The following is a 16,064-nucleotide window of genomic DNA, read 5'->3' on the forward strand; positions in this document are numbered from 1 at the left end:
GAAGTGTTTATAGTAGAAGACAACAATAACACGGCCCATGTTGAAGATGGGGCTCCAGTAATGAATAATCTTAGCACGAAGGATACTGAGGTTCTAAGGAGATAAACTAGTAAATTGTTAGGGCATGACGGATTATTTCAAGTCTTACTTAGGGAAATTAGTGATATTATTTATTTGTGCACTTGCTAGGATATTTCAATTCTTAGGATAGGAGCTGTACCAACAGATTGACGACATAAAAACAAAGACAAAAAGTGGAACATAGCAGATCAAGGAAACAACGGACAAATCTGTCTTCTTTTGCTGGTCAACAGGTATTGAGAATAGGAACACCTTATTTAACTTGCTAGAAGTTTTCAAATAAGCAATAAACTGATAACACCATAAGTGGTGATGAAGACCACCAGTGAGTCTTCATCAGGGAGACCCTACATCTTTTTTTTGTTTCAGCCGAGTTTTCATCACCTTTATTATTTTAATAATGAATTTATTTTTTTTCCATCTGAAATATATTTGAACCTGTCAGTTCTTAAAACACAGAGTTGGATTTGTAATCAGTACCACCCTTGAACCAATTTTCGAAATTTCAGAACACCCCTCATTCAGGTGTGCTTTCCTGAAATATGTGTCCATCTGAATCTCAGCTAGAGGAAAAAAATGGCCTTTGAAGGAACGTTTCTTACATACTCATTCCATATGTCTGTTCATCATTTTCTCATCACCTATGAGGAGCCAAAAATTAGGAAACAAGCAGTTGATTGTATACTGTAATTGTGAACAGGTCCTGAATAATGCAAGAATTGTATTTAAAAATGTTTAGGATTGTCTGGAATTCATCTTTATCTTAAAGATCAGCTGAGATAAGAGCACAAGCTGTGGCTGAAATTCAAAGCCTGCCACTACATGCTCATATGCAAGATGTGGTTTCTAGTCATTTTTTCGCTAAATGACCAAACCTTTAGTTCTTTACCCAAAGACGGCATTAATGTTCCTCCTCTGCCTGTTCAACCCAACAACTCTTTGTAGCAGGGGGTTTCCAAACCATGTCTTAAAACATTCACAATCCAATAGGACTTTTGCTCCAGACACCATTTTTAGGGCAAAAATGCTTTGAACTGATCAACGCCTTATAGCAGTGATGTACAGGCTTCATATTCTATAGGGTAAAAATAATGCCATGTTTTAGTATTAACAAATGTTAAACTGAAGCTAACGTGTGTGATTTCACATAGCAGCTGTTATAGCAATCCATGAAAACATTACAACGCATATATGTATATGGGTTCTTAAATATAGAAACATTATCCCAGTTAGGCTTAGAAGGTATAAGAAGGATATGGCAGGGATCATATATACTATATACATTGTCACTCATCCTACTGTTCACCTTACTATCCAGTAGCATCCTTGAGAAACTATTTTGCTGTATGGTATTCTGACATACCTTCTGTTGGGATTTTTCAGCAGACTTTTTCCCTTCACAGCAACTGCAAAGATGTCCCTGGATTTCTAGGTTCTTACCTATGGTTCCCATCAGAAAAGGGTCATCCATACATTTTAAGGAACTACTGACAAATTGGCAATGACAGAAATACTGAATATGTACAAAGGAGAGAATGAAGAATAAATAAACAAAAATATTGTAAAACATAGGATCAGGATAAAAGTTAAAACATTAAAAAGTTTGTATGCTTCCCCTACATTTGTGTGGGTTTTCTCTGGGTGCTCCAATTTTCTCCCACAGTTCAAAAACATAGCAGTATGTTAACTGGCGTCATAGAAACATTGGCCCTAGATGTGAGTCTCTGCATGTCTGCCTGCAATGGACTGGTGTCCTGTCCAGGGTGTACCCTGCCTTGCAGATGATGCTGGCCAGGATAGCCCTGGCACCTCCTGTGAACCTGTATTGGAAGAAGTGGTTAGAAAATGAATGGATGCACATTGTGTTGAGAACTCTGTTGAGAATGCTACTGTGTAAGGAAGCTTTTGAGACATTCAAAATAAGCTGCTTTTTGAAAAGAAAAATTATAGTACATTAGCAGAAAAATAGTTTGAAATAAAAGCCTGGAAAGTCTTCTGATAAATATTAAAATGTAATTTGTATGCCTTCACTTATAATTTCAAGAAAACTTCTAAATTATGAACAATTATTGAGAAACAAAACAGAACTCAGAAATCAGTTCTATTACAGTTTTTTATTGTTTTACATCCAACACTGTACACCACTCAAAACCTCTTCTACATTAAACTCATATTTTCTTCTAACCATCGAACATACCAAGTCCTTCTTCAAAATTCTCACCTTCCCTACATACAAGCTTACCATCATATTTTTTTTGCCAACTCATGATGACTTTTTTCTTATCAAGAGAAAAATTCACCACACACAGAAGCAGGTGTTAAACTATCTCGTAGCTCTAACAGTTACAGTACGAACCTAAGTTAACCTCAAATAACTTGTTCAAACATTACCTGCAACAATATATCCTTATAACTCTTTGCTTTTCCACTTCTCATACCTTCTACAACATACACGTTCCCTCTTCAACATAAAATATTTACATTACACCTTCATGTTCTTCAGTAGTCCAATGCTATAAACAGCATTTACATGCTTGCAGTAACAACCAAAAATCCTCATGCAAGATGCTATACTGGAGGGTTTATTCCATTTTTTAGCAAAACAAATGTCAGCTCAAAACCAACTTGGCTCAGTTTATATTTGTCATAAAAATACTATTCTTAAAACTCAATTACCAGTTTGGTACAAACTGGTGATTGTTTAAAAAAGCACTGTATTTAATTCAATGAATATAAACTATGGAAAACATATAATATTGGGCAAGATAACATCTGTACAATAAGGAATGCAAAAATGAGAAAATAGGATTGTTTCTTTACAAACTGCTTACCTTAGGATCAGATTAACTATTGACTATTTACAATGGAATTTCTTTACAAATCTACAACACATATTTTTCTACAAATATTAGATAATTGGTATTGTTATAATGGCTGACATGATACTAAAACAGTGCTTATTTTAGTAAAAAACAATAATTGTTTGGGAATATATAAAAATGTTTAAAAAGGAACAAAATTGCTAAAATCAAAATTACCATAATGCCAATTCAGAATGGGAGTGTAGAGGCAAAAGGGAGTATCAACGAATTCTCTTATCAAACCATCTCCGAAAAAGGACACTCAACCCTCTCGCATTCAGCTGTTAGACTTCTTTCTTCTGCAGTACAGCTGAATATATTGAACGTAGCTGCCATTAAGAAAATGAAATAAAAAGTATAAAACAGATGAACGTTAACGCTGTATTATACATAGAAAACAAATATTCATAAATACAGGTCCTTTTCAAGCCACGATTTGGCTTATTTACACCAGCGTTTCCTTCCTTTTGCCTGACGAATGGAACCTCTCCTTTCTCGTTTTCCGCGCGGGCGGCGTCTTGTGAGCCGAGGCCTGGACGTTCTCGACGTCCTCCAGGGAGTCCTGAGCAGGAGCAGTGCCTGTAGCGTCTTCGTCCGCCTCCATGTGGACGACGCCGGAGAGGGTGGAGGACCGCCTCTTCATGGCCACGGGCCCCGGCAGAGGCGAGAGGCCCTCCGGCTCCTCGCTGAGCAGCGGCAGCTCTCTGTCCCTCTGAGGGGACTGTGCAGGCTGCTGCGCCGCGATGGCGGTGCGGATGCAGTTGAGCCACTGCTGCTTGTGAAAGACGTCATTGACTTGCAGCGTGTGGGACTGGCCATGGGACGGGTCCGCAAATCGCACCCTGAAGATATTTTTAGCTGTAAAACAAAAGAAGCACGTTTTAGTCAGTGCAGTAAACTAATTGTTGCACTGTAGAATATTAACATTTTCCTTATTGAATTATACCCTGCATTCAGAGATTGATAGTCAGGTTATGTGTCAGAGGAACTGGTCTATACCCTGACCTGAAATTCAGCTTGATTTCACCCACCAAATTCTACACAGACCTAATTCCTGTTTGAACACTGTAAACAGATATGGTAGGGAGGTGAAATAGCCGAATTTAAGAATGTGTATAATTAATTTGCATCTTAATTTTTAAACGTATAAGCAAAGTCAATCTTTGAGTAACACAAAAGTACACTAACAATCCATTTATCTATATTTTACAACCGCAAAAAATTGCAAACAAATACTTATTTTGCACTTTCTGGGGTGGCAGAACCTCACTTGAGAAATAAGGCAGATGTATCATAATCTGATTTCTCAGGGTACCATGTAATTGCTGAATAATGCATCCTAATTGTAACCGAGCTTTGTGGTAGGGTCTGGATTCTTGCTTTGAATGCATTCTTGAAAGGAAAATCATTCTTTGTACTGTAGAAAGCATATTAACATTGAACTACAGCTCAGAGACTGAAGTAAACAAGGAGAGCCGTTTCAGAAAGGGGTGGGGCTCAGTGCAACACAAAGCATGGTGATTCCCACCTTTGTCCGAGTTGCTGAAAGCTCCTCTGAAAGAGCCGCCCATCCTGACGTCCCCATCCTGCAGGTCCTCCAGGACCAGGTCCTGCACCGGGATGGGCTGCCGGTACACTTGGTAACAGAGACGTTCGTTCCTGGTCACAGGCCGCGTCAAAATCAGCAGCTCTTGGAACAAGAAGACGTACAGTTTCTAGAAAAAAAGAAGACACATTATATAGGCATTATTTACTATTTAAACATATTTAACACAATAACACACCAATATTACAATTTTTTCAAAAAAATCTGAATTCACAACTCAAGAACAGTATACCCTTAATAAAACAGATGCCATTTTCAAAACTTCTGGCTTGTGTTTTTTCACAATGTTACTTTAGTTTCTGAAGAACAAGGAAAGCCTGGCAACTCACTGTTCCACTCTTGTTCCTTAGCTCTCCGTGGCACAGCAAAGTCCTGCATTTCTCAATGTGAGGATCCCTCTGCTTGTCATCCAGGTACTCCAGCTTGTCAATGTAATACTGGCATTCAGATTCTCCCTTCTTGATGTTGATGTCTGAAAGAACTCCTTGGATTATGGAAATCTGCAATCGTCAACAGAAATGTACTTATTATAGCATAATACTCTGTAGCATAATTCAAAGCACTAAACATTTAAAAAATGAATTATGCGTGAGTGACTGATCTATAACCTGACCTGAAATTCAGCTGGGTTTCACCCACCAAATTCTATACAGATTCCTGTTTGAACACTGTTCATGTTTAGCGACTCTGTAAACAGCCATAGACATAAGTACAGTAGCCCACATACCGCCTCCTCTAGGCTCTGTACATCAGGGTGGTCCTGAGGAGTGTGCTTTAGGATCTCTTTCAGGAGAAGAGGGTACTTGACAAGCCGGCTACGGGGGATGTCCAGGAAACTCCAGAGATCCAGCTTGCGGCTGAAAGGAGACTCCAGGCAGCGCTGCAGGAAGTCCTGTACTCGACGGTCCTGCTTCTTCTGGTCCAAAAGGGCCTTTGCTGCCAGCTGGTTGCTGCAGTAGTCTTTGTAGGCATTGAGCCCTGGCAACTGCAGATTCAATAAGAATACAGAACTCAGTCAACAAACTGCAAGAAACAGAATAAAATACAGAAATTCCCAAGTCAGAGAAACATAATACCCACCCAGTTCACAACAATGTGACCAATTTGTCCCACTGTTCCATCTGGACCTTTTGCTCTTGCAAGCTGTGCATGTAGATCTGAAAGAAAGAAGAATGATTAAATATATACATTTAAATTTAAGTGTATGTACCACATATAAGATAAACTTTTATCTTACTTTATTGTTACTTATTTATACTTTTTTTCCCCCTGGAGATTACATGTAGTCCAACATTTTATACACTGAATATCAAAAGAAGTTTTAAGTTTTAAAGACCTCACCTTCATGCAGTGGTATGTATGAATCCAGATCTCCAAAGATCTGCGTCAACTCCTCTTCTGACATAATGGACAGCTTCAGCATAGGATCATGGTATGCCTAAAAAATAAATTTAAAAATCAATCACTTGTTTTTTTATATGGAAGAACACTGATCTGTAAAGGACTGTACAGCATTTGGCATTCATGCCTATGATTTGTTTTCCTTTTTTAAAAGATACAGCTGAAAATATGTGCAGTGAAGACAGCCAAGAGCTGATTTAGTCTGTTTGTGTAACATGTATTGTTGATGACAGCAAATTATTTTTGAGTCAGATAAAAAACTGACCTTCCGGGCTAGGTTGAGGTCTTCGATCAAATCTTGTTCCCCTCGAGACAGTTCAAATATAGCCTGAGAAGAAAAAGGAAAGCCAACTTAAGTCCAACAAAATTCAATCAAATTACATACTGTATCAGATATAACATACATCATGTGATGCACTGTGCTCAAAATACATTTGTTAGCAATTATCTCAATTGCATAAGTGATCTCAGAGACTTAATACTCCAACAGAATTCCTTACATGAACTTTGAAATTTGAACTTGGAGTTCTGACTGCACGCTTTCGAAACAACAGACTTTTCAGACAGAACTGTTTGATAGTTGGTTGTAACCGTACGGTGTACTTGCTGGCTCAGATGACAAATGCACAAGGTGGACTCCGAGGAATAGTGGACAGTTTTATCATAAGCAATAGTACTGCCACAGACAAAGCATGCTCCCTCTTAATTTTTCACTTTCAGGGGCGGTTGCACTCCTTGCATTTTAGCGCCACAAAATGCAGCCCTCAGGTGCGCAAAAAACTCATCCACCTCTGCACGCTTATTCTCCACCCCAGACGAAGCTAACTCCAGCCATGGGCAAGCATGTCCGTGTACGGAGAAGTTGCCGACCCCTGCCAACGCGCTCCCTGAGGGGTAAGTAAGGGAAAAAGTACGGAGTGTGCCAAGTCTGTAATAGCTTAGAATATCTGGATCAGCTCAAACATTGGAAGACTATCAGCAAAATTGAGTCAAACATTTTCACATACATCACACGACAAGCACGCCGCGGATCTGGACAGGGAAATGGCGGCTTATGTCACTTTACATAAATCAACTTGTTTAAGTCCAAATGAAATCACTCCATAAGCATGCTTTTCTCATGCTCTTTGCAAATCCAAACACACAGACCTCTTGTCTCTTGATTTCCTTGGCAGAAAACGTTCCTTTCTTGTTCACATCCAACGTCTCTGACCAGAGCGTACTGTTCCGCCTCTTCGGGGGCGTAGGGGCGGCAGCTTTACTGCAGGACTTCTGGGAGGCACTGGGGGATTTGCCGTCACCTCGGAAAGAGATGGACTGTGGAGGAAAAAAAAGCCAGTTCAGATCCACCTGCCAACACAGCAAGGATGTACTCTTCCCTGTCACGCCCCTCTCAAACTGGAAGTGACATTTCACATATACAATAAAGTCGACAAGCTACAAGTACATCTGTATCCAGTGGCTCTGCATAATAAATCAAAAACACAGCTTTGTCATCATTGCTATCAACGTCATTGATAACTACTACACACTGTTAAAGTCTATAAAAGCGGGTCATTTTTTACCTGGATAGTTTGTCCGAAGCGCCTGACTGCACCATTTCTCACTGGAGAGATTAAATTAGCTAGTGAAGTCACCCTGCCAAGAGGTCTAACCCGCTTGTTACTTGGTTCCTGGAAAACAAGAAAAAAATGTGAATTAAACCAGGTTTGTAGACATCCTCAGTGAGATAAATCACCAACACGACACCAATTCTTCTCTCAAACCAGAGAAGAATCATTTTTTTAATCTGACAGTCAGTACAATTTCTAGGACAGTAACCTAAAGAAAAAGGTACAAGATACTGGGCGAATTTCAGAAGCTTTGCTGTGGCATTTTCTGGCTGGTAATACTATACTAATGCTCCTCCCAAAAAGGTCAGGAAATTGCCCTAGTCAACAGCTGTTTTTTTAACATGTGATGATCCCATGGTTCTTATCTGTTTACAATGGCCTACACTTACTTCTACGAGGGTAAAAAGGCTTGGAGGCATTTCTGGTATGTATCTGGTTCTAGTCTCAGCTGCCATACCCAGGGTGGTAAAAAAACCCTTAGCAAATGGTCATTGATTACTATGAATGGAGAATTGTTTTTGCTTTTCGACAACTCGCGTACAAAATGACCATTGAAAAGAAATTCTGCCTTGTATAATGTGTACTATTCAATTCACAAAAAGTAGGACAATCGGTGCAATACTTTTACAGTAGTTTAATAACACTGTACTCAGGGACCCGTTTTTATTTTTCCATTCTTCCATAAACAAGAAAACAGGCAGAAAAGTTGGTTAAATGATTGTAGTACCATTACACTTAAAAGGAGATCATAGCCTATACAAGTTAAAACATGCAACATCCTTATCCTTAATCACTTAATCACTAGCTGATTAATAATTCAAGTATTGGGTTAAATGGAATCATAGACTAAATTGTGGTTTAATACACAATCATCATGTTTTTTACACTACAAATCAGATTTAATTGTGAGTGGTTTACAAGTAGGTTGGTACTAATCCACATTTAAAGAGAAGCAGTACAGTGGGAGAGATTCTTTCATGTCGGAACAGGCAGACAGACTTGCGTGTGAGGGGGAAGAGAACCTGAATGAATACAACAGCAGCTGCAGAACCCCCCTTTGCAGCCAAGACTACCCAACAGGTTAAGACAAAGCAAAGCTTTTTTTCATTTGCTATGCATTCCCTTCCCTCTGAGAGTCATATACTGTGAGAGAAGAGAATATACTGGCCAATAACAGGAACCACAGCAAAATAAATGTAATGGAGATAAAGTTTGTCTCAATCTGAACTGGATCTAAATAAGACTTAAACAGAACGCATAATAAAAATTAAAAACTTTAAATGATACAGAGCAATTTTGCTGAAAACTTTGCACCCTTTTCACTTCAAGAGTAAAGCCACTAATTTCTAATTTTGTAACTTTTTTCCTGTAAAAAGTAATTTGTGATTTTCTACGAGAATTTAGCCTATGAATTTCTATAATTCTCTTAAGCATTGATATTCATTTGCGCCTTCTGAAATAAACCCCATTAGATTACTAATTGTTTGAAGTAGAAATTAGTATGGTACACAGAAGACCTTTTTTGTAGTGCTTTTCTGTTTGACAAGCTAAGCAGTATAGAAAGTCTATACAGAACCATTCTAGGACAGAAAGCTGCAGAAAAATGCTACTGGCAATTTAACATTTCTGTGATGTAGTTGGCATTAATGTTTTCCATATGTCGGCTGAAGACAACCACTAATTTTCAAACAATGTGCTTCATAAAGTTCATTCCATGATTTTAATAAGCGTTCGTAACTTGATACGTATTCCTTACTTATTCTGCCATTAACACCAGAACAGTACAAAAAAGTGGCAGATGATATTTAGAATCAAAAACTTTGGAGGTAACCCAAAGAAAACCATGGAAACATCTGACACTTCAAATACGTTTCCTATGTGTGGAAGACCCTGAAAAAACATTATAAAGAGAAACGATAATATGTTTCTATTTCAGGTAGTGGTTTGATTGCAGTTCTAGATTGTGCACTCTTGAGGATAAAAGATTTTGCTTAATACAGGAAACCACCCAGATCCGGCAAATAACACGATTTTTTGATAAATGTTTAGTGTTGCCTGTCTAGAGCTCTATATTCCCTGAGGCATAACCACCCCCTTTTCTATTCCTCTACTTTACAATGTAGCCTGGCTGCCAGCTACAGTCCGTGACCCTACCATACACAGGACAACCTTATAAGTTTTAAATTTTATGAGCATTTGGCATGGTATGTACTCCAATAACATATATCAAACTAAAAACAACAACAAAATTTACTATAAACACAAAAAAATAATTTCCACTTAAAGTTCAAATTGATTAGAACCCTACTGTTCTAATGTTGTTTTCTTTAGCTTTTTAACCACACTAAATCTTAATCAACCCATAGCAGAGAACAGGAAAACCTTCAAAACCTCGTATTGCCAACACAAATACTTGAAAAGAATTCAGTGGTCAACATTTTATTCAGAAGAAAAAGTATCCAAGAATCCTTAGGTCAGCTAAGGTACCAGACTAGAACAAGAGGATTTACCAAATTTTCTTGATGTCCGTCAGTGCATGCGTTAAACAAGCTTTACAAAACCATGCACAAAAAAATTATCATCTGGTGAAATGTACTTTAAAATACACATAGGTAATTCATATTTGATCTCCAAGCTCATTCAGCAATTCCTGCTTGAACTATCGCTCATCGCAGAAAAAGCAACTTCCCATCTCACACACACCAAAGAAAAACACAGAAAGTCTCGATAAGGAAGGAAATTGGAACTAAAGGAGAACTGATTCTGATAGCAATAACCCAAATGCAAATGTTCAAATTTTAAGCCTATTTTTTAATGCTTCAGAGAAAAAAAAATCCTTCACCTTTGTGTAAAATAACACTTCAATAGACACTAACTTATTCAACCCCTCTTGGCTTATACTGCGCTTTGATGTTGGGGTGACTGTGTTTGTAGTTTAAAGCTTTCATAGGTCTTAATGTGAAGTCATCTGTCTGGTTTTAAAACAAGTCTACTACAGTAAATGTTTATGACTTAACTAGAGTGTATAACTTCAATATAATGGTCATTCCGAGCAGTTGCCGTTTTTAACAAACTTTAGCAGTACTTTATATTTAAAAACTGTATGTTACCAAAAATTCCAAAACCATCCACACAGCACTTACAAAATAAGCTAGCAGAAATGCTAAACCATAAAACTAATCAAGGTTTGATCTTGAGGTCACAGTCTAATTTACCATAAGCAGATCTTGAAATGGAGTCTGAATCCATTTTCTCATTTAAGAACAGAAGGCATTCAAATGTTTGAAACAGCCAAGAATGAATAAATATAAATATGACTTTTAAAACTTGAGAACTAATAGGAAAAAAAAGGACTGATTTAACATGATCTTAGGAACTGCAGCACCTGTTCTTTATTTACCAACATCTTTTCTTACCTCGGATTCTTTGTTGAACTGATTCTGGATATCTAGAACTTGAAGAGTCCTTTTGATAGGCACTATACTCCCAATTTCATCGTAAGCCACCATGCTTTGTTAACTCCTACAGGTAATTCCACATGAAAAATTCACTTTAAAATATAATCCAAGTAAAAAAAAATCCTCCTTCTTTCTTCAGTCTACTGTGTGACCTCCCTGCTCACTAAGTTTCCCTGTCTAGTCTATTTCCCTGCGGGAGGGAGAGTGAACTTTAGTCAAGGTAGGAGGGGCAAAGCAAGAGGTACAACCTTCTCCTGGGATCCTTTGTCAGCCAACAGGAGCTGTGTCATGTTAAAGGGGTGGAGAAACAACTTTGACTTGAACTATAAATACAACCCTGTACTGTAGTGCTAGTCTTGTTTCATACTCTTAATTCTGCTTAATGCTAAATTTGATAGTTTTTGTTTTTAATGTTAAGCAATAGTTTGTTACAAAACCTGTAAAAAAATATACACAAATCAATGTCTATGCCTTTCAATAAGTTTACCCACGTAAGAAATGCAAATAGATTTGATTAAAAAAAGATTCATCAATGAATACAAAGTTGCTTGTTCGATCAACACAAGACAGGACTGAGAGCACAAAGGTACACTTGCCCTGGATGGGGCAGCAGTCTCTGTTGGCGCATGGAGAAAGGTACAATTTAGACAGTTCAGTAGGTAGCTGTGTCAGCATGCATAGGCTGCAAAGGAACAAATAAGAAGACTCCACAGCCGAAACGTTGTGTTTCTTTTCTTCTCTTTTTAACACGCTCCTTTACAATTTAGACAGCGTGTCTTTGGCGGGGGTGGGAGAAAACCAACAAAAACACAGGAAGGACATGCCGCAGCCTGGATTCAAACCCAGGGCCCAAGTGCTGATTCAACTGCCTCACCAATTGACTAAAATGACCAATTAAACAAGCAGCTCGCTCTCATTACTGCTTTGATATGATAAGAAAATAAGTATTAAAATATAAAAACCAACAGTTGCTCTACAGTGATTGCTGAGTAAGGACAAACTATCTGCACTCAATTATACAATTATACTAGATGGTGGATATACTAATTATATCCACCATCTTTAAACAAGTAGTATACAGTCTAAAAATACGAATGCATAGTCAAAAGGTAAGTGTGAACACCTAGGGATTTGTACTAAAGTGTCATTTACACAAGTGTAACAAAGATGACAGTACTGTAAAATTCGCATTAGAATTAAAATGAAACAATTTCTGTCATCTGATGACAATCTGGAGTGGAGTTTAGGACTCTGGACTCCTAGCCTGAGGGTTGAGAGTTCAAATCCCAGGGGAGTTGAGAGAAGCAGTACAAGGTAGAGGTTTACTCCGCTCACAGTAAACCGAGCTGTACAAATGGGTATGACACATTTTACTCAAAAAGGCACTCAATCTCTGTATGTCTCTTTAGATATTATTGGAATGTTAAAGAAAGGTACAGTATTGCTTGCTGCCAAGGACATTATGCAGAGTTTGTCTTTTATTTCAACAAATTAATTGTTAAGAAAGGTGTGCAATGATACCTGGATAATCCTGATCATCCTGTTTTTGGTAAAGTTTCTGTTGAGGGTGAGGGGTATTTTACAAGAAAGTGACCTACATTTTCACAGGTTTGCACAAAGAGTTTACACACTGGTATGAGCTATAGTATTGCTTATACTAGAGAACGTCATTTAAAACATTGTTGGATGTATAGTTAGGTTAAAACAATTGGTAAAAACAGAAATGCCGTTTAAAGCCAAATATTTTATGGAAGACGTTACAAAATAACAATCAAAGCATTAGTTACACAAAATTTACTTAAAAATACTTTACCACTTAAGAATAGACAGCAATTGAATGAGAAGGTCAACGTCTTAAAGAATGAAATTACTCATAAGGAAAAGTAACAGATGTGGGAAAGAATATCCATTGTAATAATTTATTATGTATAACGGCATTCATAGGAATAATTTTAAACCCTCAAAAATGTCAAATATTACCACCTGAACCATAAAATTAAATAGCTTACTTATAAATGCAGCTATTTACACTATAAAATCTCACAAAATATGAACACTACCTATTTGACATTTAATGCTGAAGTATTTAAAATCCTTATATGGCCTTCAGAATCAATGGTGAACACCCTGTTAAAGGCCAAGAGAAAGCTATGAATGCTAGAAGTGCCTTAAGAAACTGAGAACAAGCACTTTTTTTTTTTTACAAAAAGAGTCTTGGAAGTCTATAAAAAACTACCAAGGTATGTTGGTGAAACATGGCTTCCTTCAAGAAAAGGTGATGCGAGTCTCATACTACTAAACAAGCTAGATGTCAAATTGTATCCTTGTTTTTTTTTACATGTTCATTTGTATAACTGTTCATATATTAATATAAAACATCAACTGTGCAGTATAAGAAATTAGTCAAAGAGTCAAGAGTAAGCTTAATTTACATTTTTGAGAAACAAAATAGTTTGTTATTGATAACATTTAAAATTGTTTCTTTCTTCTGTTTATGATCTTAGCAGGCCTCTCACCCAGAGTGACGTAATTAATCAGGCTACAACAATTTTCCTTTGGATAAACAACAAATTGAAGGATTATGTGCTGTTTAGATGCTAGATTGAATTGCCAACAAAATAAAATTGCAGCCCACACTTCATTAATATAGCACAATGCACGAGCTGTGTAAACTGACCACAGTATGTTTTCTTCCATAAAGCTGCGTTATTATTGCAATTTGAGAAGGTACCAGTTTATGACAATCGCAATGAGTCCTTGAGCATCACACCCAAAACATATTTTTAACTTGCATACTGTACTGCAAAACAGAACACCAGTCATGCTCCACTCCCTTCTCCCTCTGTGGTTTAAAAAAAATGACTCACTAATGTACTAAACTTCAGCGTCCATATATTGTGTATTCGTATATTCCTTTTTGTAATGTAACTGTATTAAACACTATCTATGTGCTGATTTTATTTATAAGAATATTGATACACACAACATTCATTCTTCAGACGCAGGGGTGGTTCAGTCCTGTGTTACTTTCCTTCTTCAAAATTATTCTGATGCAAGATGCAAGTTAACATAGGATTTAATCATATATGTGACAATACTGAAGTTGGCATGTAGAAGCAAATTAAGGGATTAATCACACACAATTACTAATATAGGCCCAAGATTCTACAGTACGGTTTCTTCAGCTCAGAACTGGGGTTGAGCCACTTATCTGTGCTCACAGATGGTAGGTGTTGACCACAAAGGCAGTGATTTGAAAAAACAAGTCTGCTCCTATGTAGAGCCACTCCTAAAGCATCTGGGTGAGTGGGAGAAGAGGATTACAATCTCAGCTGAAGTCACTCTAACTGCACACCCAGTGGGCATGTAAAAACCTTGTTACTAGGGATCATATAAGAAATTATAACAGAAATATCAACTGCTACTACTTACATTCCCTCCAAAATTAAAGAGAACCTGAAAATAATAGTTTAAAAAAGAAACCAGAAAACGTGAGAAATCTTTATCTTTAGAGAAAACTGAGGAAAAACTTTATTAAACCCATCAGTATAAGGAATCCCCCTTTACAATCACTTAGACAACACAAACGTATACTTACCGAGGACTCCTATGACAAAAAAAAAGATGCGGATTTTGCAGAATTAAGGCTTACATTATTTTTTTTTAGATCTCTGTTGATTAAACCTTTATGAGTATTTCTAACTTCTACGATGTATAAACCTCAGAGCTAGATGAATATTTGCAGCTATAGTGACCATTAAAAAACCTTTCTCTACTTATACTGTACCCATATTCTTTCAGAGAAATAAGATATCCTGAGTATGGAAACTATTCAATCAAAATAAATATTTAATCACTTATGACTGACTGAGATCAACTCATTAGTGAGGTGGCTAACTGGGCACAGGTGATGATAACATTTTGATTGTCGAGTCTGGTGGAAGAAAAGAAAAGTAGAGAAAGAAACTAATATGGCCTAATTTTGAAAAGAACAACGCCTTTGTCTCATCATGCTAAGACTAAGTCACCTCAAGTGGGCTCTTCAGGCAGCGGTGCCAAGTCCTCTTTAACAATGAATTAAGGTTTTGTGCAGACCACCATGATGGACGTCAGCGGGTGTGGTACAGATGTGCTGAACAACAGGGGAATTGTTGTGCACCTGATCAATCAATGGAAAGGTCTAAGTGTGATAGTCTGGGCAGGAGTGGCTAGACTGCAGAACTCCACTTGCAGTGATTTAAGGAAAACCTTGTTCCCCGTTCCCACTTTTAAGGAAGAGCGTTCCTGCAGGCTAATCCTGATTGTGACAACAAACGACAAGTAAACACGTCTGTATGCTGTACATGCAATAACAGCTTTCTCTTGAGATGAGAATGTGACAGTGAATGCCTTAGTCACCAGTCTAAATCCCCATTGAACATTTGCTGATAAACAGGGATGAGTTGTGGCATCTAGAGCTCAGAGAGCAGTAGACAGACACAAACATTTCCTGGCTTTAGGAGAGCAATGAGACAGAATTCCACAAGAGAACATCTACAACAAGGCGCAAAGCATGTACATGTTAATAGTCTGTGACTTTCACATAAACACCCTATTGATCAAGTCTGTTGATGACAAACATGAATTAGCATTATGTGATTAGTGTACTTGCTGCAAATGCAATCACTTATTCTTACATTTATATGTTGATGTTCAATGTACGTAGGAGAAAAAATGGCCTGCCAAACTAAATATATTTGAAAATCGGTTCAATTAAATTATTCAGAGATCAGAAGGAGTACAAACCAAAGAAATAAAAAGGCTATGCAACAGGTAAAAAGGGCAACCAGGCTCAAGGAGCCTGCTCAACTTGATGATAATGTCTCATTTCTCAAGAGTTTATTCAACTGGATTGTGAATGAGTGATTGCACCCTCAGTTTACCTGGTTGCTACAAAACACAAAAAGTAACTACAACTCCAGTTAAAAAACATGAATCACCTGATAAAATGATATGCCCATTAACAGAAACAGAAAGTAGACAGTGATTTTTGGTAGATATCTGT

At 37.5% G+C, this 16,064-nt stretch overlaps 1 protein-coding gene across 2 annotated transcripts in view; it reads right to left on the bottom strand.

The window, feature by feature from the left end:
* Positions 1–2,178: 2,178 nt before the first annotated feature.
* net1 (neuroepithelial cell transforming 1) overlaps positions 2,179–16,064 on the bottom strand; it is a 29,489-nt gene continuing 15,603 nt past the window's right edge. Inside the window, exons 1-10 of one of the 2 annotated variants that reach the window (XM_088923038.1) lie at positions 10,979–11,216; positions 7,515–7,622; positions 7,099–7,266; positions 6,215–6,277; positions 5,890–5,986; positions 5,629–5,705; positions 5,276–5,533; positions 4,878–5,048; positions 4,471–4,657; positions 2,179–3,800 (exon numbers count right to left, since the gene is read on the bottom strand). In XM_088923038.1, the coding sequence (XP_088779164.1) occupies positions 3,388–3,800; positions 4,471–4,657; positions 4,878–5,048; positions 5,276–5,533; positions 5,629–5,705; positions 5,890–5,986; positions 6,215–6,277; positions 7,099–7,266; positions 7,515–7,622; positions 10,979–11,071 (1,635 nt within the window). In that variant the 5' untranslated portion in view covers positions 11,072–11,216 and the 3' untranslated portion in view covers positions 2,179–3,387. Of the gene's footprint in view, positions 3,801–4,470; positions 4,658–4,877; positions 5,049–5,275; positions 5,534–5,628; positions 5,706–5,889; positions 5,987–6,214; positions 6,278–7,098; positions 7,267–7,514; positions 7,623–10,978; positions 11,217–16,064 lie in introns of those variants that run through there. The other variant, XM_088923039.1, reaches the window with a different exon arrangement.

This window comes from Atractosteus spatula, chromosome 8 (assembly GCF_055471065.1).
Source record: "Atractosteus spatula isolate fAtrSpa1 chromosome 8, fAtrSpa1.hap1, whole genome shotgun sequence".
NCBI lineage: Eukaryota > Metazoa > Chordata > Actinopteri > Semionotiformes > Lepisosteidae > Atractosteus > Atractosteus spatula.